The sequence below is a fragment of the Aphelocoma coerulescens genome, chromosome 3, assembly GCF_041296385.1.
Source record: "Aphelocoma coerulescens isolate FSJ_1873_10779 chromosome 3, UR_Acoe_1.0, whole genome shotgun sequence".
Lineage (NCBI taxonomy): Eukaryota > Metazoa > Chordata > Aves > Passeriformes > Corvidae > Aphelocoma > Aphelocoma coerulescens.
The window spans coordinates 12,625,497-12,652,794 of NC_091016.1; the positions used below are offsets into that span (position 1 = coordinate 12,625,497).

Genomic DNA, 27,298 nt, shown 5'->3' on the forward strand with positions numbered 1-27,298 from the left:
TATTTCTCTTCTCCATGAAGTTGCAGTTTATCACTTAACGGGGCTCCTTAGCAATTATAGTGATTTTTTTAAATCCACTGTATGAAGGCTGCCATAAACAGAAGTGAATTCCACGTCACCTTCCACATGGAAATCCTGCATTCCTGCTAATTGTGGGCACATGAGAGAAATGAGAAGACTTGTTCCCCATTTCTGCAAATGAGCAATGCCCCTCGGAAGTAGGAGGTTAAAGCCTGCGACCCGAGCTCCCCCCCAGCCAAATAACTTGGGATGAGCCATGGGATCTCAGAGCTTCAGTTTCTACTGAGGGAATAACAAAAACAACAACAACAATAAAACAAACAAACAAACAAAAAAATTAAAATGAGACTTCACTCATGTACAGCACAGATATTGTTGGCCCTTTAAATTAGTGGCTGTAAAACAAGCTGAGTTCTCTCTCCCAAAGTGAGACTTCAGAGAAGTGCATAGTAATATAAATTAATCACTCCATGGCCTGGGCTGGCTCATTCCAGAGGAGGGTCCCAGCCGCACGGTCGTGACAATACTGTATAAATAAGGATAATGGCCTTAGCAGCTTTTATCTTCCTCTTCCAAGCTCACCCCTGTCACAAGATCCAACTGAAACTTTCTGCCCAAATCTTTGCAAACTCAAGAACACACAAGAAAATCAGGAATACACAAGGAAAGTAATTTCAGGATTTTGAGGCTGGGCTGTAAGTTCCCATGATTTAAACTCGTATTGCACCACTGCCTTTCTTGTTGGTCAATAGTTTCTAGTGCCAAAACCGTGGCCTGGTTAGTGACTGATTCGAGTCATGGTCGCATGACTGATTTAAAATAAAAGAGGATTCAGGTGCCCTAATGCTGCACCACTTTAAGGGCAAAAGACCTTCCACAGCACGTTTTATCTTAAGCCATGGCATTTGAAATACATTTCCTGACTTTTGTCTTGGTTCTGAAGGTTGTGAAGTACTCTGGTATAAGCAGGGGAAAAAAAAGAACAGAAGAAAGAGAAGGAAAGGGAGAAGGAAAGGAAATAACAAAAATTTGCATATTTCAATTCCAGAAGCACCAATTGCCTCCCATGACCATTACAAGGTACTTCATCCACTTGGCGATGTGCTGGGCTGAAAAGCACAAGCCCCAGCAAGTCCCAGAGCAACGGCCCCATCAAAAGGAGAAGCACATTTGATGAGGCCTCCAAAGTAGTTATTGACTTGTACCATGGTGAACATCAAGCCTCAATAAACAAAAAAGCTACAGACAAAATTACGTGGTTAATGGCTGAATTAGATATTTTGTACAGTATATAAATATCATTACATACACTTACTATTGTAATCCAACAACAGCTGGATTAGTTAACATTCCTTAACTAACACAAGTTAACACTAATACAAAATGGGAGGAACTATTGCCTTCTGCTTATATTAAAGAATAAAATGGATTTTTTTCAGCACCAAGCATATGAACGGGAAAAGAAGAGCTTCTGGCCAAGGAACCAAAGGTTTGACCATAAGTACATAAATAAAAGAAATAGCTTTCTATTACAGGTGATAAAAATTGTACTCAGCATCTTTTGATATATATCTTCTCAAAAGTTTTGTGAGCACAGCCCTCTTGTGGGCTCATTTGTGTTTGTGTAACAACTGGAAATGGGGAACAGCTAATTCCTTTACCTGTTGGACAACCCTTCACTCCTCCAGGCTACCAGAGAATTGGCTGCAGGTATAATCATTCATCCCCTTGCCCTGGAGGAATGGATCTGCTGCCAGCAATTTGTCAACATAATTTGGGCTTATTGTTCTTGTTCTGAAGTTTTATCTCATTTTCTTTTTCTAAATGAAATACTTTTTCATCAGGAAAAAAGTAATATGCTATGTTTGAAATGTTCTTCTGATTTTCTTAACTCCTACCTTTTAAAAATTTTCACCTGTGTAAGGTTGAGGTTAGTGACCCATCACATTAGGAAATAGTTGTGCTCAGTACAGGCAAGAACTTGAAGTAAAAAGAGGGGCCTGATTCATTAAGTTATTGCATCCATCTCCTACAAACAGAACTCACCTATTTAACAAGGATTTACTTTTTGCATAGTTTATCCTTCTGTTTGTTGGCCATACTGATGTCCCCAAGCTCACTTGGGCAAAACACTCAATACAGCTGCTCAATACCTTAAGTGTATAATCCATAGGACAGATATTAGAGCTACATGACAGACAGACCTGGTCTTTGCAATCCACAAGTCCTATCCCTCTGCACTTCTGGAGGGCATGGCTAATAAGAATCCTTAGGTAGCCGGTTCCCCATCTAGCATATAAGAAACCTTTTGATTTTTCTCTTAATTGGGAAGAAAAATACAAATTGGTATAGAGGATTAAAAATATACTTTGACAATACTAAAAATATAATGCCATATATTTCCTAGATTCTACACACATATATTGTTTACACAAACATGGAATTATAGAATGGTTTGGGTTGGAAGGGACGTTAAAGATCATCTAGTTCCAAATCCTTGCCATGGGCAAGGACAGCTTCCACTAGACCAGTTTCCTCAAGTGTGGGATTTTGGGGACCATGAAATTCAGAGTCATGATTAACTCCACTTTCTGAGAGGACCCATTCATGGCTTTGCCACCTAAATATCTCCTAGTGGGACTAACCAAGGCTGATAGCCAGCAATCCCACCTCCCAGCCTACCAAAACCAAGCGGGGACATCATACCCAATACAACCAAAACCACAGGGATCAAAATAAATTGTACATGTAAAAACTTCAAAATGCTAAAAAATAGATGCTTTTTACTGCCAACAACTCTTGCATAATCTGCTTCATACAACTTTGATTCCAAGGTGAGTTATTTTTAATAGGACAACAACAAAGGCACAAAGATCAGGTTCAGATGGAAAAAATGGCGTTCCAAGTCAAGGGAAATAAGGTCGTTGAAATGACAGGCAGGTGATAACTCCGCCTGCAACTAAGCAGAACAGCGAGGGCGACTTGTGCACAGATGGAAACCTTTGCAGCGTTAAGAGGAGGCAAGGCCTGGCGAACTAAAAAGCAGAAAAAATTCTGCATGGAAGTCTCAGCCCTGACCTGGATTCCCTTCCTAGCCCCAGAAAAGTCATGAGCTTTCTATCTTTAGTTTCCCCTTATTGCAAATGAGGGTAAAACTCTTCTCTAACTCTTCGCAGCTGCATAGGAAAAATAAGATAGAAGCTGTCTTTATGCATGCAACACAGGAGACAAATAGATAAAAGGAATGACAGTGGGTATCAACGTGAATACCAGAGAGGATAGAAAACTGGAAATAAACAGGACTTTTGCCACTGATTTTCACAAGGCCAGGATTTTACCTGAAGGGACCAGAGGCACAACTAACACTGCACACTGTCAAAGGTCACCAAAAGAACATCCACCAAACAACACCAGTGCTCTCCATCAGCTCTGCTGTTGTGCCTCAGTGCTGACCCTACCCCGGTGTGTGGTGCACGACACCACCCGCGTACCCACGGAGGCATCTCTAACACAGCACAGCCTTCTGACCCCTCCTTACCCTCAGAGCATGCAGGAGAAGAGACCATGGCAGGGAGAGGAGAGGAAAGGGCCTGACAGTCCTAAACAGGATGAGTGGAAAATGCAAGTGCAAAAGGACAGGGTGATAGTGCTTTCCAAAGGAAAAAGAATAATTAGAAGCAGCAAACATAAACCACAAAAAAAAAAGGAGAATGAAATGGAGATCATCAGACTGGGTGGGACATAAAGACAAAGAGGAAGGAGAAAAACCACAGCTCTTCTCTTCCAGAAGGCACCAAAGCCCTGTCAACTCTGCAGGGGCAAGACTTTAAAAAAACCCATTTGTGCATGTTTGTGTGCACACAGGGTTGCACGTGTTCACAGCTATGCAGAGCCCCCCCTAGCCTGGGCTGCATTCTGTCAGAAGCACAGTTCCAACACCTTCTGCCTATGCTGAAATCAAACCTGCTGCACTTGGGCAGTCATCTCCAAAGTCCTCCCAGGGGGGACAGCACGGGCAGATGGACTTTTCTTTGAGAAAGGACTCCAGAGGCACCCAAAAAAACCTCTGGCAGTAACAAAAGCAAACAGCTTTTAGACACTTAGACATCAGGGTTTGCTTCTTGCACTGGAGGTTGCTGCACATGGTAGCCTTGATGGACACTAAACATCAACAGCCTCAATCACAGTGGGCCTTAAAATTTGACTGACCTTATTCAATTCCTCTTTTTTTTTTTTTTTTTTTTTTTTAATCTCAGATGAACAGTAAACACTGCCTGCTCAGCCAGGTTAACTGAGCCAGCTGATGGTGATGCAGGGTTTTTGTCTCCCACACAACAAACATTGACTAGTACTTTCTATTTAGAGCAACCCCGCATTGTAAACCTGTCTCCTCCCTTTGATAAGAGACATATCACTAGATAGCGTTAATCCCGGGCTCTTTTCTGACACAAGGAAACACAGCTTTGCAGTCAGGAGATAAAAATCACTGCTCCACATAGATTTATTTTTTTTTTTTAAGTTTAAATATCATGCAGAAACATGCACAAAGTCAGCCCCAAACAACACTGCGACATCCAGAAATCTGGTGTGCAAGTCCTTGAGGTGCGTTAGTCCTCCTTGGCTCCTACTAAATTTAATAAGACTGGATAATTTTCCACATCTTTCTAGACCAGGAAAAAGGTCTTCAGAGACAAATAAGAGTTTCCTGTTCAATATTTCATGTAATGATTCCTCCAAAGGTGTAAACAGGAAAAATGTCTCGCCACTTAGCCTGAAAATGAGAGCCTGCCGTCCCTTCCCTTTATTGCGTTTATGTCTTAGAAGTCATTTAGAAGGGGATCTGCCAGATGCTCAGGTACAAATGAGACAGCACAGGCTGTCAGATGACTGGCTGAGGTCCCAAAACTGACCTACCCAGACAGACTTGGGCAGGAGGGAGACCTCAACCTCAACTTCTCCCACCCCCTCCCTTCTGTCCCACCAGAGTCCCAGCAGGCAGCTTCAGTGGGAGTCAGTGCTGCGGAGAGACGTGCACTTCCCACCCTGAATGTCTGGACTCAGACAAACAGCAAAGGTTTACTTACAGCAAAACCTACATCTCTAAGCATTCCCCCTACAGATTTTTAGGGATGGTACCTTTTGGGAAGACAAAAATCAACCCATTGGGGCATCCGCTGCTTATTTTTTTGCATTACTTAAATGCAGGCTCTGACTTCCAACATCCCATCGGCCCAATTGGGGCTTCTTGGGGAGGGAAAGCACAAGCACAGCCCTTGCTCTGCAACAGCCATGCTTCATTTCAGCTCAATCGCAGGCAAAAACCCTGAGCTTGTGTCACAACTATCAAATGGTTTTTTAGCTAACTGACAACAGACGCCATTCGGAGTCAGGGTATTTTGATTACAGCACATTGTTCGCAGGATTCAAGAGCCCACTCGCCTTGCATTGTTGTTCAACACCAAAATTAAATTGCAGTATAATTAGCTTTGCTCCAGCTACACCTCTCTGTCTGGATGGATGTGATACCTGCAAAGCCTGTGTTGGGTATAAAATGTGTTCCTGGTTGTAAAACGTTTGCTTAATCTTGAGGGCACCGCCTTGTTTTTTAAGGCCCTCTGCAAGTCACGCACTCCAGTACGTGCTCCCCGTTATCTTCAGAAGGCTTAAAACTGGAATCCCCGTGATTCACATTTTCCAACGCTCATGGCCAAACCCTTCCGCAGAGCAGCTCCTCCACTTTCTACCATTTCACAACAAGCCAAATCTGCAGCGAGGCAGAAGCGGCTGCACAGCTTGGCTTTGCAAGCCACATGCCAGCGAGCCAGTGGCCACAAAACACACCGAGCCCCAGCTGCGGGAGCCAGAGGCCGGTGAGCTCCAGGGTGGTTTGCCAGGCTGAGGTGGCCGTGGCTCCCTGATGCCTCCACTCACTCATTGAGGGGTGGCTTGGAAGCACAGCTAGCTGCCAGAGTAACCCAAAAGTGTTGGGCTGAGAGGTCTGTGTGGTCCCACTGCACCTCCCAGGGAGCTTTGGAGTACCCAGTGGCACTTGTAGCAGCACAGGGCTCATGGCATGGCCCCACACAGATCCATGCCTTGGGACAGGCAGACTAGCCACCACCTCACAAATGTTCCCAGTCAACCCCACAGCTCTGCTCCTTCTGCAGAAGTTACCAGCAGCACTGCTACCTACTCCATCCAAAGTTTCAGTTTATTCCCTTCCTCCTTTAAATACTTTTTAGACAAGCTAATTAAGTGGAAAATAGCAGAAGAGGCTAAAACCAAAGCATAAAGCCACCAAAAGCAATGTTTACCATCAGCCTTCCAATTCAGCATAGCGCTTTCCTGTGACACCAAACAGAAACATTTTGCTTCCTTTGCAACATTTTCTTCAGATTATCCACATAGTGAAATAATTACTTTAACATATCACAGCTTATTCTTAAATATCTTCTATATACACCTTGCTATCACTAGATGACATATAAATTAAGATATCAACCCTACCTGACGACAAGGGAAAAGGAGAAGTAGAATATCTTGGCTCACAAGCACCTAATCGTCTTGCTCCAGAACCTCAGCAACAGACCTGGGAAGAGAATCCGCATCTCCCCTCCTGCCTCGTGCTGTCATCAGAGAAGCATTCCCCACCCCTGCCCCTCCAGCATCACTGTAGCACCTCTCACCCAAAGGATCTCTCAAACACTTGTCACTGAGGACCAAATGTTGGCTCGACACACACATGTGCATTTAAGAACAAAATTAATCCTGCCTGCACATATTAGTCATGTGCATACCACCACTCTGGCTTTAAGGAAAACAGTAATGAAAAAGAGATCCCCCACAGGAGTTAGATGAATGTAGCAAGACACGGCTGTACATACCCTGCTTTTTCTACATAGCTGTGCCACAAAACACTGCCACAGGCCTCACAGGCACGGGCAAAGCACAACGATGCTCCCATTATAGGTGGAAGCCACACCAGTAAAACTGTTTGCACAACAGGGAGGAGGGCCAGGAGCCTCCAGGAGTAGCACAGCTGCAAAATCCTCCAGGCAGAGAGGGGTAAAGGAGGGAATGGCTCGAGCATAGTGCCCAAGCTGCCACCAGTGTGCATGAGCATCTCATCCCAAGCATCCGTGCAACCACAAGGACCCTCTTCCCAAGCATCCTGACAAGTATCGGGAAACAACAGGAAGCTGCCTGCCACCGACTCGCGCATGTGCTTGAAAGGCTTCTCTCCCCCTCCTGACACCCTCCTGTCACAGTGATGCCCAGTGGTGCCACTCAGCTACAGAGCCCCTGTCTGTGTCAAGTGCTGCCCAGAATGCCTGTGTGCACATGAGCAAAGGGGAGAGCAAAGCTGTGACTTCAAATGATCTTCTGGTGACACGGCTGTACCCATCACCAAAATACAGCAGTGACACTACTCCCCCGTAACACAGTACACAAGAGAAAATTTATAAGTCACAAACCACTGGGACACTCTCCTCACCAAAAAATTTGGCCTACGCAAGTTAACTCCATGATGCAGGTGCGAGTGGAGGAGCTCAGGGGCCGAAGTATCTCTGTGACTGCACCCCAAGTAGAAGAAGAGTCCCCTAGAGTGGCTCAAGCCTAAAGCCAAAGTGCCACCTACTGAGTCTACAGTATTTGTGTCCTCCCAAGGTTTCTAGCAAGGGGCTGGCCATGGTTACTAAGCTCACCAGATTAATCCAAATCCAAATATCGGCAAGCAGCCGCTGACCCCCATGTGAGAGCACATGCCTCGGGCTGCTGCTGAGCATCAGCAAGCAGGTGATATCCCAGCTGAGGCCAGGGGCATCCCTGCACACCCCACCCCAATGCAATAGGTAGCACCAGCCCTGCCAGGGGTCAAGATTTTAATGCCCACAGATCAAACCCAGCTTGCACTGACAGAGCTGGCCCAGGTTCAGAGAAGGGCAAAATACCCATGAGACAATCAGTTCTAGCATTTCTATTTGCACAGACACTTGTAGCCCTGCACCCTGACGAAGCCACGGGGTTTTTAATCTGCTCTTACTCTCCCTTCTCCCGAGAGCTACGCAGACTTAAATGGAGCTATTTAAAGCCAGTGTTAAAACACCAGCAATGGTCTGACCTCTGGAACAAAACTGGACCAAAACCTAAAGGCCAAATGAATGAAAAGAAAATTACAAGGTAAAGTTTGCCTTCCCTGAACATGTGCCAGCTGCAAGAATCTTATATTACATCAATGCAGCTTTCCAAAGTTTAAATACAATAATTTTCTGTATTAAGGGCCCAGTAACCCTAATGGAGGCATAATTAGGCATTGATGCCATGCCCATATGAGAGAAGCTTGAAAAACTTAAATAAACTGTGAATGGCAGGATTAATACCGCAGCTTTGCATTTTGTACAGCTGTTTGAATACAGTACATGGCCTGTGATGGCATCAGCTGTTGCTTTGCTCTGGGTCAGTATTTCTGAAGTTAAAACAGGCAGTTCTTTTAAGCAAATAAAGAATTATCCCTCTCATTGTCGGCCAGTTTACTTCAGCAAAGAAGGTCTGGACGCATATTTGCTTTATACTAAAAAAAAACAAACAAAAAAACAGAAGAAAAAGAAAAGGCCAAGCTGCAAACGGAAACAACTGGCCAAATTCAAAGCCTGGTGATGCTAATAAGAGAATTTTAATTTACTGCAATGGCTCTTCAGGATGAAGAAGTAGGTAATGCAGTTTTGGAGATCATCTGCCCAAGTGGGAATATCATATAGATGCCTGGAGAGTCCTTGAGAAAATAGCTCACCTCACTACTGATTGAAGAGGAAACACAATACTTTGGTGAAATAGAATTCTGTATTTCTAGGAAAGGCTCCAATAGCAAATTGCTTACTAATGCAAGAAGTCTTGTAAATTTTATTATGAATGAAAAGGGCAATGGCAAGCATGTGACATGGCACAGCATATGCACATATGGCCGAGTCAGTAAAAAGTAAATAAATAGGTTACTTATAAGCTCTAGAAGACACCTGAAAATATCTCTAACACAAACTCAGGCTCAGTGAACTCCAAGCAAGAATATAAAACAGCTCCAAAACTAACTGCTATTTTTTTCCACCAGGTAAATTAGCTCTCCTGCAGGCTAGTATTCAATCTTGTCTTTCTTATTGAAAATATCAGCTGAAAAAAAATAATCTAGATTTCTTCACTGTCTTTAAAAAATTACTTACCAGTGGACAGGGAAGAAACTATGCAGGAAGCGTGTCAGGATCTCACCATCGCAAAATAAAACGCTCAGACTATTGGGAGGAGGACTGATACCAGGAGCAGCCTGAAGCCAAATTCACCTGGGAAACACAGTGCCCAAACCACTGACCCCCAGACAGGGTGCAGGCAGCTCTCCCCCTGCCTCACAGCCTGGCTGAGCCCTTGTCCCCGCCACCTTGGCCGGATCCTTCCCCAAATCCCTACCACCTAAAACTTTCCAATTTTTTTCCCAGGCAGCATTAACAACAATATCGCTCTTGAGCTGCAGGAGCGGGAGGAGAGGAGGGTGCGGAGCCCCGGCTGGGGCGATGACGGGCGCCAGCAGTTAAGTGCTGCTGTGGAGATGAAATATGCCTAATGAAAAGCTTACCTAAAGCTCGCGGGGAGCCAGCGCCTGGCCAGCCGAACCTCTCCAGAGCGGCGGGCACGAGGCCGCCAGGACGCTCGGGAAAGACGAATTAACTAAAAGTTAATGTGGATGTTCTCATTCAAAAGAAAAGTGGCCTACTCCAAAGGGGATTAGGCTAAAGTGAACTAAGGCCACTTTACTTCTGAATGAGAGCATCCACACAATAGTGCAATGCACTTTAACTAATGCACTTTAATTTTACACCCAATCAATTTGTCTTACCTCTCCTGAGTGTCCTTGTGTGGACAAACCCAGAGATTCATCGAGTTTTGAGGCCAGGCAGGGAACATTAGATCAACTCATCCCACTCCCCATGTGTTATGGGCCATTGCCTTTCAGAGTTATCCCTTTATTGATCCCCAAAACTCATGGACAAGTTACGTATAACCTCTGACGGGGGCAGGGAGGAAACATTTCTTCAATGGGGCACCTGGCCTGGATTTGAAGATGCTTGCAAAATAAAATCCATTTGCAAAACAAGAAGACACCATGATTTTCATCAGCCCATCCTGTTGCCAACAAAAGACACCAAATTTGGGCAAAATTCCATCCTACCTTCTGTATCCCCTGCAAGTTCCCAAGAAAATGGCAGTCTCTGTATTGTAACTCTTAAATTACTTCTGTTTTTTAAATTGCAAACAGACCTATTGCCTATAGGACAAACTCAGGGTTTTTTTTTAAATTCACCTCACCAACATTTAATTTTTCAACATTTCCCCAGAATCTCAAACTCCCTTTTTCAAAATCTGATAACCCCCAGAAACCACTTGCTGCCTGCGCTATTGCTTTTGTACGCACAATGACTCACGTAAGCCTGAAGTCTCCATGTCGCTCTTCACCTCTTGGATATATGCTCCCAAAAATAAATAAATGAGCCCACGACGGCAGCAACCAGTGAGGCAACTCAAGGAGTTGAGCCCGCAGGGGCGATCGGGCTCCCCTGTGCCAGCAGCCCTCTCGCTAACAGAGACCAAGTCCCCACCGCCGAAGGACTGAAGCTTTCCAGGGATCTCAGCTAAATTGAAAAAAAAGAATCCCGAGGACACTGGCCCGATGGGACTCTGCTCTCATCTATGCTCCAGGTTACATCTCTTATTTTTGCCTTTTGAAGGTAGTGAAAGCGAAAAGGCAACCACGCTAAGCTGGCCAAGGAAGAGCTGAAGCAACTGCCGACAAGTTGTATTTGAGACGCGTTACAGAGTATCGGCGGTGGGTTAGATACGGAGCCATTAATCAAGGGAGGAAATACACTCAGAGAAGTCCAAACACAAAACGTGTGCTCTCTTAGAGCTACCCCCTCCAAATATTGCTGCAACTGCAGGAAAAAAAAAATATAACCACTAATTATTCCAAATTTGCCATGTAAATCAAAGCCTGCTCTGAGAAACAGGGCATGTGGAGAGGAAGGTAATACACCAAGGACATGAGATGACACTGCAGTGCACCCCGGTCTCTCCTTCTCTCGCACAACTCTCATCAGGAAACAATTCCAGAAACCTTCAAAAACGCTCCTGACCAGAAACAACTCTCCTTGTTATTTTCTTAAACTTGTTTAGATTACACAAGATAGATCCTAACTGCATGCTCACATGACCAAAAAACCCCAAACGCAGAAATGCAAAACAAAACAAAGGAAAGATTCCATAATTTAAAGAAGCTGTCCCGGATTTTCACTGCTTTTTAAAGTAGTATTTATCAGCACAACGTACACTTACTCATTTTGATTGAGTGCGATATAAACTGATTTTTTTAAGGTCTAACATTGCCCACGCGGGGCTGCAGTAACCCTTCTGCATGCAGAGCCCATTACCTTTATTGTTACCTGTGGACCAGCAGCCATGGAAGACTCAAACCCTCAGCCATAAAGGTTAAACTTAAGGTAAAACTCATTTTTTCATAACTTTCAAGCCTCCAAGTTGCCTCAAAATAACAATCTATGGTCCCTAATGCAGACACAGTAAACTCTGGCTTGCAGGAATGCCGTGGGATACACTTGCAAATGTTTAGGATCAATTCTGAGGTTAACTGGGGTTTAAACTCAGCTCTGTCAGGTCTGATGTTGAAAAGAATTCCCAAAAAATCTGGGAATTAAATTATCCTTTGCAACAAAAGCTAACTTCAGTTTGGAAAACTTTACATGGAAATTAGGCCTGACCATGCAACTTAAGGAAGGCAGCAAATCTTACACCCAGCCGTAAGGATAACTGCTTTTGGGCTCTTGAGTGATTAAAAAATAAAAAAGAACCCCAAAGATTCATGAATTGAAATCATAAACTAAAGAAAATATATTCGAACATATTCAATCTTATGTCTATTCAACAATGTATATACTCAAAGAAAAGGAGAGCAAAGAAAATCATATTTTGCTAATACAATTTCAGCCACAGTGTATCAGAGAAAACACATCCAGAACAGAAATTAACATATCCTATCTTCACATTAAATAGCCTGCCAAACTGGGGCATGGTAACAGCTTCTAAATATCACAGCAAAAATAATAAAAATTACTCCAAAACAAGCAAAAAAAGGATCCACTGGCTCAAAGTGAACAAGTCAGAGGAAGAAAATTAAATTTTGAGTCTTTTAAACATTATTTTATTGGTCCTCCTCAGAGCCCTACTCCACTGTAACTCTTTTATTATGCAGAAATGAATTCTACCTTGCACCCTCTGCACCGCATATATTATTTTGATGCCTGTTCCTCCAGTATGGGAGCACATATCCTAAAGGCAGCAATATTCTTAGCTCTCCTCTTTAAAACCATACATGGTTTGAAAGTACCTGTGAAGAAGTCCCGAAGTAAAATAGTATTTCTCAGTAATTTTTTCTCTAAGGCATTATTTTTGTATTGGCTACAAGGTATAGCTAATATATTTGAGAATTTGGGAAAGTTAAGTCTAGTCGTAACTGGTCGATGCCCTAAACAACTCTACCACCTTCAGCTATGCTTTATATTGGATTCCAGTTTATGGTTCTTTCTTTGTAAAGAATATATTTTAAGTAATTTTTCCATTAAAAAAAAAAAGCTGCTGTCTATCCACATTTTTGTTAGAGCAACTCTGCAACTGCACACATTAAAATAAAATCTATTGCAACATAAATAGAGGTGTTGCTTTATTACATACATGTGTATATATGTGATATATTATCACCCAAGAAGGGCCATCTAAAACGCCACAGTTGCAAACATTTAAGACTGTAACAAAAATGACTGAGACTCTAGTATCGGTTTACTATCCTTCAACAATTTCCCTGACAGTAGAGTCAAATAATGTTGAATTATGGACCTTCTTGCAGGAAGTCTTATTTCATGTTCATTTTTTGATCATTTCCCTCATAGTTCCTATAGGAATTTGGCTCTTTGCCGATTTGCCTTTAAAAGTTTCTACATCTGTAATTGGCTTGTGCATTATTAAATTGTAATTTTTGTGAAGCAATGTTATTGTGGATGGGCTCAACAAGTTTCTTTTCAGTAAGAAAAATACTGTTTTGTCCCTATAAAAATCTATCTTACCCAGCTAATACACTTTATTTGGATGTGGTGGGTACTTTGTACCATGTTTTCCTTAAAGGGCTTTCTAAAGGCTTTCTGTAGACACACTCTTTTAGGAGAATTTTACACTTCGGACTAGAGCACCTGGAAGCCAAGGTGATGTGGCTTCAAGAAAACAGCCCCACGGTAACAGTTCAGGATTACCTACAAAACTGAATTTCTGCTGTCCAACTACAGGCAGTCTTTGAGCTTTTTTTTTTTTATTAGAAGGAGTTTTCCCAGACACATCACACAACAGCTGTGTTCTAAATCTTTCCGGGCTCTGACAAACATTTGAAAATTTAAACATGCAAATGTTTGAAAAGCTAATGATTAAAAAAGGTTTATTTTGAAACTTTTGAGGATGGCTGCAATTCTTCAGCCAGGTTTTTTAAAGTCCCGGGGTCTGGATGATTTTGAGTTCAACTATCCCCAGCAAAAAGCCCAAAGTCCTGCCTTGTACTTGTGGAGCCGTGACGGTAAACACCAACTCTGCAGGTCTCACCCTGGCAGGCAGCGGGGTCGAGCCCATGGGAGAAGGATGCTATTTTAGTGACCTAGTGCCACTGAGCTGGTTAAATCACTGAACAATGGTTAGTGTTATAGGGCTTTACTTTGCAAAATCTAGCATTAGTGTCATTGCTTTCTATTAACCGGGGGGACTTAAAGGCACTGGCTTTGAGGGGCCTACAGGGAAAGAATAAATAAGGGGAAACCAGTAAGTTAAAAGAAAAAAACACCCTGTTAACTGTAACCTTTACTACCACAATATAAGAAAATGTAATTAAATCCATAATAAAAGCTTTTAAATACTTACTCTTTTACTACTCTCCCAACAGAGCCGTGGGCAGGCGGGGGCCCCATGCCCGGAGCCAGCCCCTCGCTCCCACCGCCCGGCCCTGTGCGCCCGCGCATCCCAGGGCCGCGCAGCCATAAACGCGCCCTGCGCAGTCACATCCTAATTAGCCGCCCCGGCGACCAGCACTCAACACCTTATTACTGAACCATTAGGGCCCCGATACTGCCGGCCGCGCCGGGGCCGGGCTTGGCACCGGAGTTTACCGGAGGGCTCGGGAGACGCGCATCCCCCGGTAAAGCCCGCCGCGCAACCCCCGCGCCGCCCGCCCGGCCTCCGTGGGTTTGAACCGCCGCCTCATCGCCCGGGGGGGAGGGGGGTGGAAAAAGCGCATTTTTGCACCTTTTCCCTTCAACGGGGAAAGCAAAGCCCCGCTCCCCGCGCAGTTCCGCGGGTGCGGACGGGGAGGTGCGGGGCTGCGCACCCCGCTGCCCGGAGCGGAGCCGGAGCGCCCCGGGGCGCGGCTGGCGCAGCGCTCGCACAAGCCGGGAGTGCCGGGGCCGAGCCCCGCGGCCCAGCGCGGCCGGCCCGCGCAGCGGGAGAGGGGACGGCGCCGGGCGCGCAATGTCCGCGCTCCGGGCGACAAAAAGGGGGGCGCGGGGTGGTGGAGAAACACACCGACCCCCGACAACCCCAAAACTGTAGCTTCATTTCTTTAGCTTTCACTTTAATAAAATAATGATTCGTTGGGAAAATGGGGTATAAATCTTCATTTTGGAGGCAATTAAAGTGTTGATTTCATTCGTGCCCCTGAGCGATTCTTGTAATTTGCTCAAATAGCTTTATGTACCCAGCACTCCAGAGCTTTTAGAAACCCATTTTCTAGTTAGACTTGTTGGATTACAATTTTTATTCAACAGCAGCAAGCCGAGCTTCCCTCAGCTAGACCCTGACTGGAGGGTTCCCCTTGCTCTAAGGCGCTGCACGGGGCCAGAGGCTCCCCAGAGCATCCTCACCAGTCCCAGGTATCTCCCTGCCACACCACCCTCCACCCACTCTGCCAAGCTTTTCCCCTTCACAGCAAATTTGGGTGGGGAAAAAAAAATCCCTTCAAAACAGCCTACCTATGGGCACATAAACCCCTTTTTAAAAGTTCATGCCTTCCTTCAAGCCTGCCTCCCCTGTCACGACACTACCCGATAGCCTTTGGCAGAGAGGAGAAAATATTTCAGATACTGCCCACGCTGCAATGCAATGCACCTTCATGTTGGTGATCTATAAAATAACTCCCAGCTGACAGTGCCAGTGATAACAGCAAAGCAGCTGAGGAAACTCCTGTCTGCTTGGCTGCGCCTTGCTTGAACAAAAGGAAACCTCCAGAGTCAGGAGCAGATCACTCCTAACACTGTATTTACGTAGCTGATCATAAAGAAGAAATAACTTGGGGGGTTTAACCAGCGACTGTGTGTGTGCTTGAGGTCCCCTCTCTCACAGGCAAAGCGCTGCTACCCCTCGGTTCAGAGCAAACAAACGGACCGCGAAAACCCCACCATTTCACCCAACTCGAATAAAAGCCAAATCTCAGTCACTACCATCATCCAGGAGCTTAATTTAGATCTGGGCACCTCCTGCATTAGCCCCAAACGCTCCCATGAAAAAGGCAAGGATCCCAGTCTGCGCCCAGCGGAAGGAGGAGGGAAGGGAGAGGGGACAGCCAGCTCTCCCCACTCAGCTCACCCACATTTCCCACCCGGCTGCAGCCGACATTAAAGGTCTGAACCATCCCAAACAAAACGTGGACAACCGTCACAGCCACGCGAGGCTTTGCTGGCTTGGCTTTGGCTTTGACTATATTTATTTTTTAAAGAGAGGGCTTGAAAACTTGAAAGATCAAGGAAAAGAATTTAAAACCTGAATCCCATTTTATTTTCTCCCTTTTTTTTTTCTATTAAGTAAAATAAAATGGGCGCGTTTGCAGCAGGCAGGCGTGCACAAAGCAATGTTCACTCAAGTCTAAAAGCGTTCGGCCAAGGAAAACTGACAAGACGGACTAATGAACCGTAGAGACGGGAAGAAAATAGCCAGTATTTGCTAGATTTCAAACTCACTCTGTCTTCTCCAGACCACCTATCTTGGATTTTATTATTGTTTTGGTCAACGACTCCAGCCCTTCCTTCCCTAAGCTACCAAGAAGCCAGTGATTTCACAGATACCACTTCTATTATTGGAAAGGGTAAATAAAATAAAGACAAAAATTAAAAGCGACAAGAAACAGGTCGAGTTTGCAGGCGATGCTTTTACAAGCTCATCTCGCCAGGTCGAATCTGGGAGCAAGCCTTAATGAAGCAATAATAGCCACATTATTCAAAAATTTTCATTTCGATGGAAATTTATCTAAAAGGGACTTAATCATATGCAAATAATAAAAGGAGGCGTAGTGACCCAGCAAGCGATCTGCATACAAATTTTAGCGTGTGCGACGTTGGCGAGATCATACCTGATCCGTTAGATTTGCTGATCTTGTTATGTCTTCACTGTCCGATTTTGATCCGCCCTCTCTATCGTCTATGACCAAATCGATAGGCATTTTTCCTTTCAAACAGCTAATATACCGGTGGCAGAAATTGTCACATAATTCGTGTACCTACATTATGACAGAGGTTAAAAAAAAAAAAGAAAAAAGAAAAAAAGAAAAAAGAAAAAGAAAAAAGAGAGGGGGGAAAAAGGAAGAAAATATAATCAGGAATACATAAGTAAAATTGACAAGTGCAACCAGTCTCCCCCCTTTGCCCCTGTGACATCAAAAGTCCTAAATAGGGGAAACACACTGCAATTATCCCCCTGAGACCCCTAGACGCATCCAGAATTAGGAATAACTTTCTTTTCTCGCAAAATAGAGATATCCCAGAAAATTGACAGTGACAAGATGATTCACAGGCTACAACATATTCAACACCCGTGTTAAATTCATCTGCTCCCGGAGCTGTGGCCATTAGAGAGGTGACCTGCATGGGTGACATTTAAGGTAAACTATTTAATTTCATCCAGTTATTTCATCATAAACCCTTTCCAAAGGGGTATGAGGACAGAAAAAAGGATTAAAAAAAAAAAATCCCAATGCACTGGGCTGAAATACATTATAGGCATCCATGCCCTGAAATCCCCAGTTGCTCTGATAAGACTTGTACCTGAGCAGCCTTTATTAATGGACAGATTTTAACACATTTCGGTAGAGCGAGAACAACCTGACAGTTATGGTTAGATAAAGTGACTAAGGCTCACGAGAAACTTTTCAACTATTTAAAAACCTCTCAAAAAGTTTATTTTTAGGAGAAAGGGAATTCTCTTCCAGGCCAGCTATCAATGACACGTAAAAAATCCTCAGGAAACCCAGAGCGCACTTCCAATTTAACATGAGCTCGGATGACACCGCCTGCTTAGAAATTAGCATTCTCCCTCCTAAGATTTCTAAAATAGACAACAAAAAAATCCTGAGTTTAGGCTGCAATCTCTTTCTTCTGCTCAGAGGTGTACAATATTCCCAGGAACAAGAGACAGACAGAACTATCAACTCTGCTTTGTCTCTGCAAAATGTTACAGGACAATCCGCGCCCTGAGCCTGACCTGCAGATGGCTCTTAAAAAAAAAAAAAAATTCCCCCTTCGAACTAACTGCAACCGAAGTCTCTTCCTCACCAACGCCAAGGAAAAACAATATCTATTTTTTTTTTTAATCACAATTTCAGGGGCTTGACTGAACTAACCATTTTGAGTCTCATCTGCGGCACCACAGAACTGCAACTATTTATACAAAGCCAGCAAAGTATTACAATGAACACAAGGCCTGGGCGTTCGAGAGCTCGGTTTTAGAGGCTGAAATTGTAATTAAACTGCGAAGAGAAATGGACGCCAAGATTGGTCTTGACACTAATTACCAGAAAGAAAGACATTTATGCAAATTTACCAGAAGCCTGAACTTCAGCAGTACTGAAACGGAGGAGGAAGAAAGGCGGGGGGGGAGGTAGAGAGAGAGGGAGAGAGAGAAAGAGAGAGACAAAAATTACCTTCTCTAATTCCAACAGATGAAACCTTAATACTTGTATGGCTTGAATCATCTGCAATGACACAAACAACATGAGCATTAATCTCATTCCTGGATTTGGGGATATTTCCCACAGCCACCCCGGCCACACTTTGCAGCTTGACTTTTCTCTAGTAGTAAATAAAAAGTTGTTTTGATTTATGGCAATAACACTAAAACTTAATAGCGGTGGCTTTGTGCGCTGTTTAACGAGAAGCGATCTAGAGTTAACAAAAAAAATCCCTGTTGCAACGAAGCAACTGAATTATACGGATCATAAACATTTCTTAAAAAAAAAAACAACCCTCTAAACACCATCACTGGCTCCTCGCTTTGTGAAAGCAGGAGCAGGACTCCTACAGTGGAGGCAAAATATTTATCCTTAACGGAGGAAGGAAAGAAAGAGAAAAACGACCTCATTTTCAGTGAATTTGCCACTGGTGCATCTCCAGCCATTGTAATCCTCTGTGTTTCCCATCGAGCTGCTTAAAAGGTGCGTGGAGGGGCTGGTTACAGCGGGGATAAATCCACGCTCCTCTTGGGCAGGCGAGCTCACCATCAAGCCTGCCAGCTCCTCTTTGGATGGGGTTTTCCTTTATGTATATCCTTATGGGATTTTTTACTTCCAAGCAATTACCACACCGTATTTACTTGTAAATATAAAAATCATCATCGTAACAATTATAATTCTAAAAAATCCATGTGAGAAATTTTCAATTTAGCACCACCAAACCACCTCTCCAGATGACACAGAAGTTTAAAAAAAATAATAAATAAATGGGAAGGGAAGGGAGGGTGGGGGTGGGGAGAGGAAGAAGTGTTAACTCTTACCAAGTTATCCAGTTCAGGATTAGAGGAAAAGAGGGGTTTCTCTGCTCGGATCTAAACGTAAGAAAGGAAAGGAAAGGGGGAAAAATAATAATAAAAATGATTTGAAATATGGAAGCAGAAAAAGCAGACGTTATTATTTCTTGCTTCATTACACTGTCGGGTCCATTATGTAACCTTCCGTGCAAAGCCCTGACTGCTGGATTTAGTACATCAGCCAAACACTTGAGCAAGTGAATCAAATACACTGAAAAATACCTATGGAGCTTCCCCGGCAGAGCCTGTCCTGGCTCCCGGAGCCGCGCAGCACAACTCCCGGCCGGGCACAGACCGCTCCACTTTATCCATTTTTTAAGGGGGGTAGTAAATGCCGAGATTTCCTGATTTTTTTCCGTGTTTTGTTTTGGTTGGGGTTTTGGGGATTTTTTTTGTTTTGGTTTTTTTTGCCTCTTTCAGTAAGAGACGGGGGAGGGGGAAACGCGCATCTTTATCTCAACAGAGACTTGTTTTTCTCGATACGATTTTTTTTCCCCTCTTTTTTTTTTTCTTCTACTGTTTTCAACCCGGTTTTGCTGACCTGTTTGGCGAACACTGCTATGTCTTCATTGAAAGACTCAGAGGAGCAAACATCGCCTCCCGCTACCCCGGGCTCCCTGGGTGTGCATGTAGCTAATTCACATTTCTCAAAAATCAGTGCTAAAAGAGGGAACAGGGGGTGTCTGAAAGAAAATACAATAGTCACACACACAGAGGGGGGGAAAATATCATAACGAAACAAAAAAAAACCAAACACAACAATAGTTAGTCCCACAGCAGCGTGCATGGGGAAGGGGGTACCCACAGAGGGGGCTCCAGCACCACCCGCCGCCTCCCGCAGCGTCCCGGCCCCTTCCCACAGCCGGCCGGCAGCCTGGCATCTCCCTGGCCTTTCGGCACTGTCTGGCTGCAGATATTGTTAATATAACCTTAGGACAAGCCAAGAATAAAACCCAACCCGGTTCCAGCAGCCATTTTGAATTAACTTTCCTTGTCTTTAGGAAAAAAAATGAAAAAATTAAAATCCCTGGACAGACACTTCTGCCTCTCATGCTTTTAATTCCCGTTTTCTGCTGAAGGACTTGCTGGGAGTGAAAAGGGAAAAAAACAAACCCCAAACCAACAGAAAAACGGAAAAAGAAACAACCCCCATCCAAATGGAAAAAAGAAAAAAAAAAGAAAAAGCCCTTAAACCCACTCAACACAGCTCCGACCCACTGGCAGGCACTGGCCAAGCCGGGCTGCCTCCCTACGGCCTGCCCGGCCCTCCGCCCCCCGGGGTTCTGCAGCCGCCGACCCGCGGGGGGAACCAGGTGCTCCTGGGCACTCCCAGCTTGGAAAGCCTCCCTGGGAGAAAGGCAGCGTGTGCATCTGGTTCCTTCGCCCGTTTAATAATTTAAATAAATAAATAAGCGTGGGCGCACACGCACATATATATATGTATATTTATAACAGGGAGTTCATTTTTTTTTCTCTCCCAGGGCTTGATACTTTTTTTTTTCCTTCTGGGTACCATACACCACCGAGTTTTAACCAACCCTTCAGATTTCTGACAAACCAATAAAAGAAACCGAACTCCATGAATTTTGTTTTCCTCCCCCTTCTCCTCACTGTCCCGAGAGTGATTTTTAAAGGCTCTTAAACTCCCCTTCAAACTCCAGCTGGGCAGATACATTTTGAAAGCATCTGCGCTCAATGTAACCCCGTCAGCTCCCATCGCAATGGCCTAGAAACTGCTTTACAAGTTGCCACACTGAGAAAAATTCAATGCTGTCAGATAAAAGGTATTTTTTAAAAAAAGAAAATTAAAAAATTTAAAGACTTGAGAGAAGCAGCTCTTGAGTTCTCTCCTTCATAGCACAAGGAAAGACGAACAAGGTGGAAAGTTGGGCAAAGCTCTCCAAACTCGCCCTGCTCCAAAACTCCGTGCAGAGATTTACCACCCGGCGCAGGCTATGCCCTGGGAATATTATTTTCCTCTCCCTCCCGCGGTGATGCCTGCCACCCCTCCAGCAAGCTCCTTTTTACCCGAGCCCACGCGGCTCCCCATGCCAGGGGTACCCCAACCCTCTCCCCCTCGCCTCCTAAAACAGTAACGACACAGAATTAAGAACGCGGCCCTTTCCCGTGCAGAGCTCCCCATCCCGCCCTTCCCCTCTCCGCGCAGCCCACACTGCCCCCCGCTCCATCCCGCGCAGGTTGCGCGGAGCCCTGCGCGGCACCTACCCGTAGATGGCATCTTTATCTCTCTTGAGGGCGTCGTTGACGGAGGCGCCCATGGCGGGGGGCATGGCGTTGGCGTGGGCGGCGTGCGGGTACTGGTGCGAGTGGAGCGGCGGCCCGTGGTTCAGGTGGTGGACGGGCTGCATGGGGCGGGCGCCGTGGGGGTCCCCGTACATGGTGGTGGGGATGCCCACCCCCTCCATGCCGCCGTAGTGGGGCAGCTCGTCGTACTGCGGGGCAGAGAGAGCAGAGAGGCGTCAGGGGGAGGCGGGGGCAGCGCCCCCGGCAGCAGCTCCGCTCCCCTGTCCCCCCCCGGGGACGAGCCGCGATCCCCCCAGAGCGCGCCCGGGTTCCGCGGCGCCGGCCCTGGGGAGGGAAAGCCGCCCCAGGCCGGGAGCAGAGGGGCTGGGCTGCTGCGGCCCGAAGCCCTCCGAGTCTGGGGCGGAGGAGAAATAACAACAACAACAATAATAATAATAAAATAAATAAAAGTGAAAAAACCCCACCCCAATCCCCATCCCCAAAGTTCCCAGCCCCCCCCCCCCGCCCCCCTCATCCCGTGAAGGGAAGCGGTTCCCCGAGTCCAAATTTCCCTCCGCTTAACTTTTTCCCGCTGATAAGAAGTCAGGTACCTCACCCAGCGAGGATGCAAAAACTTCAGCAGCGGTAAAAAAAAAAAAAACAAAAACAAAACAAAACCAAAAACCAGAAGAAGCGATTTGCGGATTTCCAGCAATTCCACGCGAACGCAACTTTTAAAGCCGAAAAGCTGGAAACGTTCGCCCGGGCTCTCGGGATTTTGGGAATGCCTCTTTTTTTTTTCTTTTTTTTTTTTTTTTAAGGGTTTTCTTTGTTAAAGATTAAGGAGCGAAAGCTACCGCGGTTCCCAGGCAGCGGGGGAAACGGCCACTTTTCATCTATTAAAAGCGAAGGTGTGAATAAACACTTTTAAAGATCCCTGACACTTGCTTGGACCGAAAGAGTAAAAGGCAAGTTGTCAGCAGAGGAACTTTCTTTCCCAACCAGCTCTCGGACGGCGGCAGGCAAATTAGGCAACAAAACATCTTTTCAGGGCTTTTCTCCTTCCCCAAATCCCTGTTCACCCGGCTACAGCTGATTTATTTTTTTACTCAAAACTTCAATTTAGGATGTAGTTGGAAGAAGAAGAAAAAAAAAAAAGAGACCGCAATCAAAATAGAAACAACAATACAAATAGCAGTGAATGCTGCTACCCTCCAATTCAAATTAAAGTCACTTTCTTTCTAAAGGAGTGGGGGGAGTTGCCCACTGCACTGCACCTTTTGGGACAGAATATATATATAAAAAAAAAGGGGTGAAAAAAAAAGGAGGTAAAAGAAGAAAAAAAAAGTTGTGCTTACTCCCAGCCAGAACTTATCTTCTGAAAGTGAAGCGGTATATCATCACTAACACAGCAAAATGCTCAGAGACATGCACACATTCAAATATTTCAAGCACTGGTGATTTTAAAAAAGACATTGGTAGGACTAGAGCTACAAAACCAACAAATACAGAGGCTCGGACATATTCACTTACATGCCTGCATGTCATTAATGTATAGAAAGCTTGCCTCTTCCCTGAGAGCTCCGGGATGGGGAGTAAAAGAATCAAGAAAATAGCAATATACACAGGTTTTAAGCCTACAAGTACAACTGATAAATCCTTCCGCTGCAGGACACTGCTTTGTGCCCCTACTCCAAAAAGGAGAAAAAAAAAAAAAAAGAAACTTTTTCGCAGCGTCTCTGTCAGCCACGTTTCAATATTATTTCACATTTGAAATCCATTTTTTTTTAATCATACGTACCCTTTGCGCCATCGGCCTGCTTGCTCCCTTCCTACTTCAACTTCTAATATATCCTCTTTAAGGCCAGTGTGAAAAGAAAGAAACGCGAAGTTCCCCCCCCCTCACCCCCCAAAAAAAGGCAAAAATCCCTTAGCGTCTCCAGCAATGGAAGCAATCGAGTAAAATCTTCGGCTTGCTGGATCTCAGCGAAGCGATACGGTAACTCAGCATTAAAAAAGGAGAAAAAAAAATTAGAAGAAAAAAAATCAGCTCTCCCTCCTTCCTTCCTTCTTTTTTCTTTCTTTCTTCCCTCTCTCCCTGTCTCTCTCTCTTACTCTCCCCCTCTCGTTTCCAAGACAGCAGCGGGGCGAAAGCAAATATCCTTTCCCCAAATCAGTTTTTTTTTCTCTCTCTTTTTTTTTTTTTTTTTTTTTTTTTTTTAAAGTGCCCCTCAAACCCAACTACCAAGTCTCATGGCTTTTTGCCACTCCGGCTGTCAATCACAGGCGAGGTTGTCAAGGTGGTGAATGACTGATGATGATCCGCTGCGTGTGCTCCCACCGCGCAGGACACCGCGAATGTTAATTTTCGAGTGCGCTCACCCAAAAAAAAAAAATAAAAAAAAAAAAAGAATAAAAATTTAGAAAAAAGAAAAAAAAATTTAAAAATCGAGGGAGGAGGAGAAGGAGGGGGAAAAATTAAAAATTAAAAAGGCTCGCTAACGCGCCGGCTCTCCTTTTATTATGGTTATTATGATGATGATGATGATGATGGGGGGCTTTTTTTTTTCGCTCCTCCTCGGATCGCTCCTAATTCCTCGCCGGCGCCGGCTCGCTCTGCCCCTGCGCGGCCGCCGGGCGAGGCTGGCGGAGGCGGGCCGGGCGCGGGTGCCGTGCGGGGCGGGCGCGGGAGGAAGGGCAGCGGGGCGGGATGGCGGGGGGGGAAGGCGGGGGGAGGCGCTGCCGCCGCCGCCGCCGCGGTCCGAGCGCTGCCGTCCGTCCGCCGCCGCCGCCGCCGCTCCGCCCGAGCGCAGCGCAGCGCCGGGCTGGAGCAGACTGCGGGAACCCGGAAGTAGTGGTGGCCATAACAGGTCGCGTCTTACACAATGCGCTGGGCGGCAGCAACTCCGCCACCGGCGCAGGGGGGCGCGCCGCCCGCCCCGCGCCCGCGCAGCGCCGCGGGTTGGACACACCGCCCCCTCCCGGCCCTGCCCTCCGCGCCCCCCCGCGCGCACGCGGACGCCGTGTCCGCCCCCCCCCGGCAGCCCCGGGGACGCTCCCGTCGCCTTTGTCTGACGGCGCCGCCGCCCTGCGCAGCGCCCGCGCAGCGCCCCGGGGTCGCGCCGCCGCCCGCCCCTCGCTCCGCCGCCCGCCTCGCCGGGCGCCCCCCCCCCCTCCCCGGCGGCTCCCCCCGCGGCCGCCGGCCGAGTGAGCTCACCCGGCCCCCGGCCGCCGCCGCCGCGCCGCCGTCGACCAATCAGCGCCGCGCCGCCCCGCGCCGCGCCCCCATTGGTCCGGGCGGGAAGCGGGGCTCGGACCGGCGCGCCGGCGGGGGGGCGCCCCCCCAGCCCCGTCTATCCCTATTCCCGTCCCCATCCTTATTCCCATCCCCATCCCTATCCCCATCCCCTCCGCCGAGCTCCGCGGGCGCCCTGTCCTGCGCGGGGCGATCCCCCAGCCGGTGCCTCCATCTGCCGAGCCGGGGGTCCGCTCCCTTGCGTTCAAAAGCACAGCCATCCCTCCCCGCAGCCCCGCCGGTCCCCGCCGGTCTGGAAGCGGAGAACTCGCCGTGCCCCTTCCCCCCCTACCTGCGGGCCGGGCTGCGCCGAGCCCCGAACGGGCGCTTGCGGGACGGCTTCCCCGGCACTATCGCATCTTCCGCCCGGGCAGCGGGGCGGGAGAAGGAGGACCCCCGGTACAGCAGTCCCGACTGAGCTGCTGGAGGGAACGGGGGAGTGACGGGGGGTTCCTCCGGTAAAACCCCCGGGGCAGAGGGGACGCTGCTCCCCTCTGCCGGACGCCCAGGGGCGGCGGGCAGCGGCTCGGCCCCCGCCGCCACGTCTCAAACTTCGGGGAAACCCGTTTCGATCCCCAACCCCCCTTCCCCCCCGTCCCCTTTCTGCTAGGACCGACTTTTTATCCCGGCGAGAGAAATCCAGACCTCTCAGGTAAGAGCCGCTTTCATGCACTGATCCCCACCCACCCACTCGAGCTACGCGCGTGGGGTTCATTTCCCCGGTGATTTCCCCGGGGCACGGCGCTCGGTAACGATTCCCCACCGCAGCGGTCCCTTGCAGGGGGTTGCTGTGACCCAACTCCCAGGGACGTGTTTCCTCCTCTTCCCATCCTCTTTTCCTTCCCCCACCCCCCCACCATGAAAAAAAAAAAAAAGAAAAAGAAAAAAAAAACCCAAAAGACCCCTTTTCAGCGTCTCCACCAGGCCTTTATGAGCTTAATTCAGCGCAACCCAGCCCGAAACACTTTTACAATGTAATTACAGCCCTACAAATTGTTTGCCCAAACCTCATCCTGGATAAGGATTTTACAATTAGCAAACAGTTATTACTCTTAGGGCTGGCTGTGAGGAACTGCTCAGCTCGCCTCTCCGCCCGTGAGAGGCCGGGCAGAAAAAAGAAAGAAAGAAAATTTAAAAAAAGAAAAAAAAGAAAAAAAAAGAGAAAAAAAAAAAAAAAAAGAGAAAAAAAGAGGGCTAATCAGGACAGCAATCGATCATCTATTAAACGGGAAAAAGTAAACGGCCAAATCCGCGCTATCCCGGTAAACTCCTGCCGCGGCGGATGCGCTGCATCTCGCCCAGCCGCCTTTTTAGGAAAGCCGCTCTGTTTTGGGGTTTTTTTGTTGTTTTTTTTTCCTCCAAAAACTTGCTGTTTTGCGGGAATCTATTTAAGCTTGCCCATCGCCTGGTGGAAAGGGTGAGGGGCGGGGGGATATAGGGATAGGAGAAAAACAATAAGGAAAGAGCGAGGGGGTCTGTGGGTGCGGCGGGCCGGGCAGCGGCCTCGCTGCGGAGCGCTGCGCGCCTCTACGCGCTGCTGCGCGGCCCCCTCAGACCGCGGCTGGGCCTTTGGCGAAGGGATCCACAGAGCTGAGGCAAAAAAAAAGGCGTCTGGGGAGCAAGGAAGCCTCCTCCACAAGGTGGAATCTGGGTCCATTTGCTTATCGGATAATAAATGAGGCTTTTAATCAGGCTGAATTTCCCAGCTTAAGGAAAGAATTAGTCATACCTAGGAACAATCAAATGGTTTCTAGCTGGCTTCCCTGCCGCCTTCCTAGCAGGGATTTGGGAGGGGGGCGGGCGGACGGGGGCAGAATTAGCATCCAAGTGTGCTTTTTCACCATTAATACTGAAATTTGAAAACTGAAATAGGAACAACCAGAAGAGCGAAACAAACAAGAAACCGCAGAAGAAAGCATTGGAAAGGCGGCCGGGAGATAATCCAGGAATGCTTCAGATAAGGAAGGGGGGGGAACGATACGTGCGGAGATACCCGAAAAATCAGAGCCTGATGGAACGGCTGAAGGAGGGACGGGGGTGGGGGGGAAACCCGCACTTGTTTAGAGCCTATTAAAGGTCAGATCGGGGTGGGGGGTGGGGTGCGGGCGATGATAAAAGGAGTTCAAGTGCGAGGGATTTAAGCGCGCGGATGAAGCGCAGCACCAGGATTTGGGGAGTTTGTTTGCTGGCTCCCGATGCAGAAAACAAAAGAGCGGCGGGTCCGTCCGGAGAGTCAGCCCGAGGTCAGCCGGGGCTGCCCCGCGCCCACCGCCGGCACAGCTCGGGCCCTGGGTGCCGCGGCCGCCCGGCGCCCCGGGAGTCCGCGGGGGCCGGGGAACGGGAGCGGAGGCTGCCCGCTCCCCCCACGGCCGGCCCTGACGCTTGCAGAAGTTATGGAGGGGTTTGATTAATTAAATGGAGGGCTTCATAAAATATTTCCTAATAAAATTTACGGTTGTCTTAAAAGTTTCTAAACTGCGCTATAATTTTTTTTTTCTCATAAATAAAATTAACTGGGAAATGAGTTACTGGCCGGGATTTTCGAGACTTCAACGGTGACAGCAGTGCCGGCGGCGGGAGTGAAGGCACCCACACACAAAAGGAGTCTTTCAGGGACAAAAGTTGAGACGGCTGCCAGGTTTTCCCCGAGGTGGCACCTCGGGGTAGCCCGGGCAAGGCAGCGCAGAGCCGACCTGAGCCCTGCCCTTCCTATTTCACACTACAAATAGAAATTTCAGCCTAAAATCCGTAGACTAACGCCTGAACCGGCAACACCATGGTGTTGGGGTTGTTGAGGGGTTTTAT

General features: G+C 47.0%; 1 protein-coding gene across 5 annotated transcripts in view; it reads right to left on the reverse strand.

Annotated features, from left to right (window-relative positions):
* The window catches only part of MEIS1 (Meis homeobox 1), a 108,197-nt gene extending 84,294 nt beyond the window's left edge, over positions 1-23,903 (reverse strand). For 2 of the 5 annotated variants that reach the window (XM_069009066.1, XM_069009071.1), the window contains exons 1-6: positions 23,000-23,903; positions 21,181-21,407; positions 19,496-19,637; positions 18,922-18,972; positions 18,074-18,124; positions 16,508-16,654 (exon numbers count right to left, since the gene is read on the reverse strand). In XM_069009066.1, the coding sequence (XP_068865167.1) occupies positions 16,508-16,654; positions 18,074-18,124; positions 18,922-18,972; positions 19,496-19,637; positions 21,181-21,407; positions 23,000-23,011 (630 nt within the window). In that variant the 5' untranslated portion in view covers positions 23,012-23,903. Of the gene's footprint in view, positions 1-16,507; positions 16,655-18,073; positions 18,125-18,921; positions 18,973-19,495; positions 19,638-21,180; positions 21,408-22,731; positions 22,934-22,999 lie in introns of those variants that run through there. The other 3 variants (XM_069009065.1, XM_069009070.1, XM_069009067.1) reach the window with 2 other exon arrangements.
* Between the last annotated feature and the right edge of the window lie 3,395 nt (positions 23,904-27,298).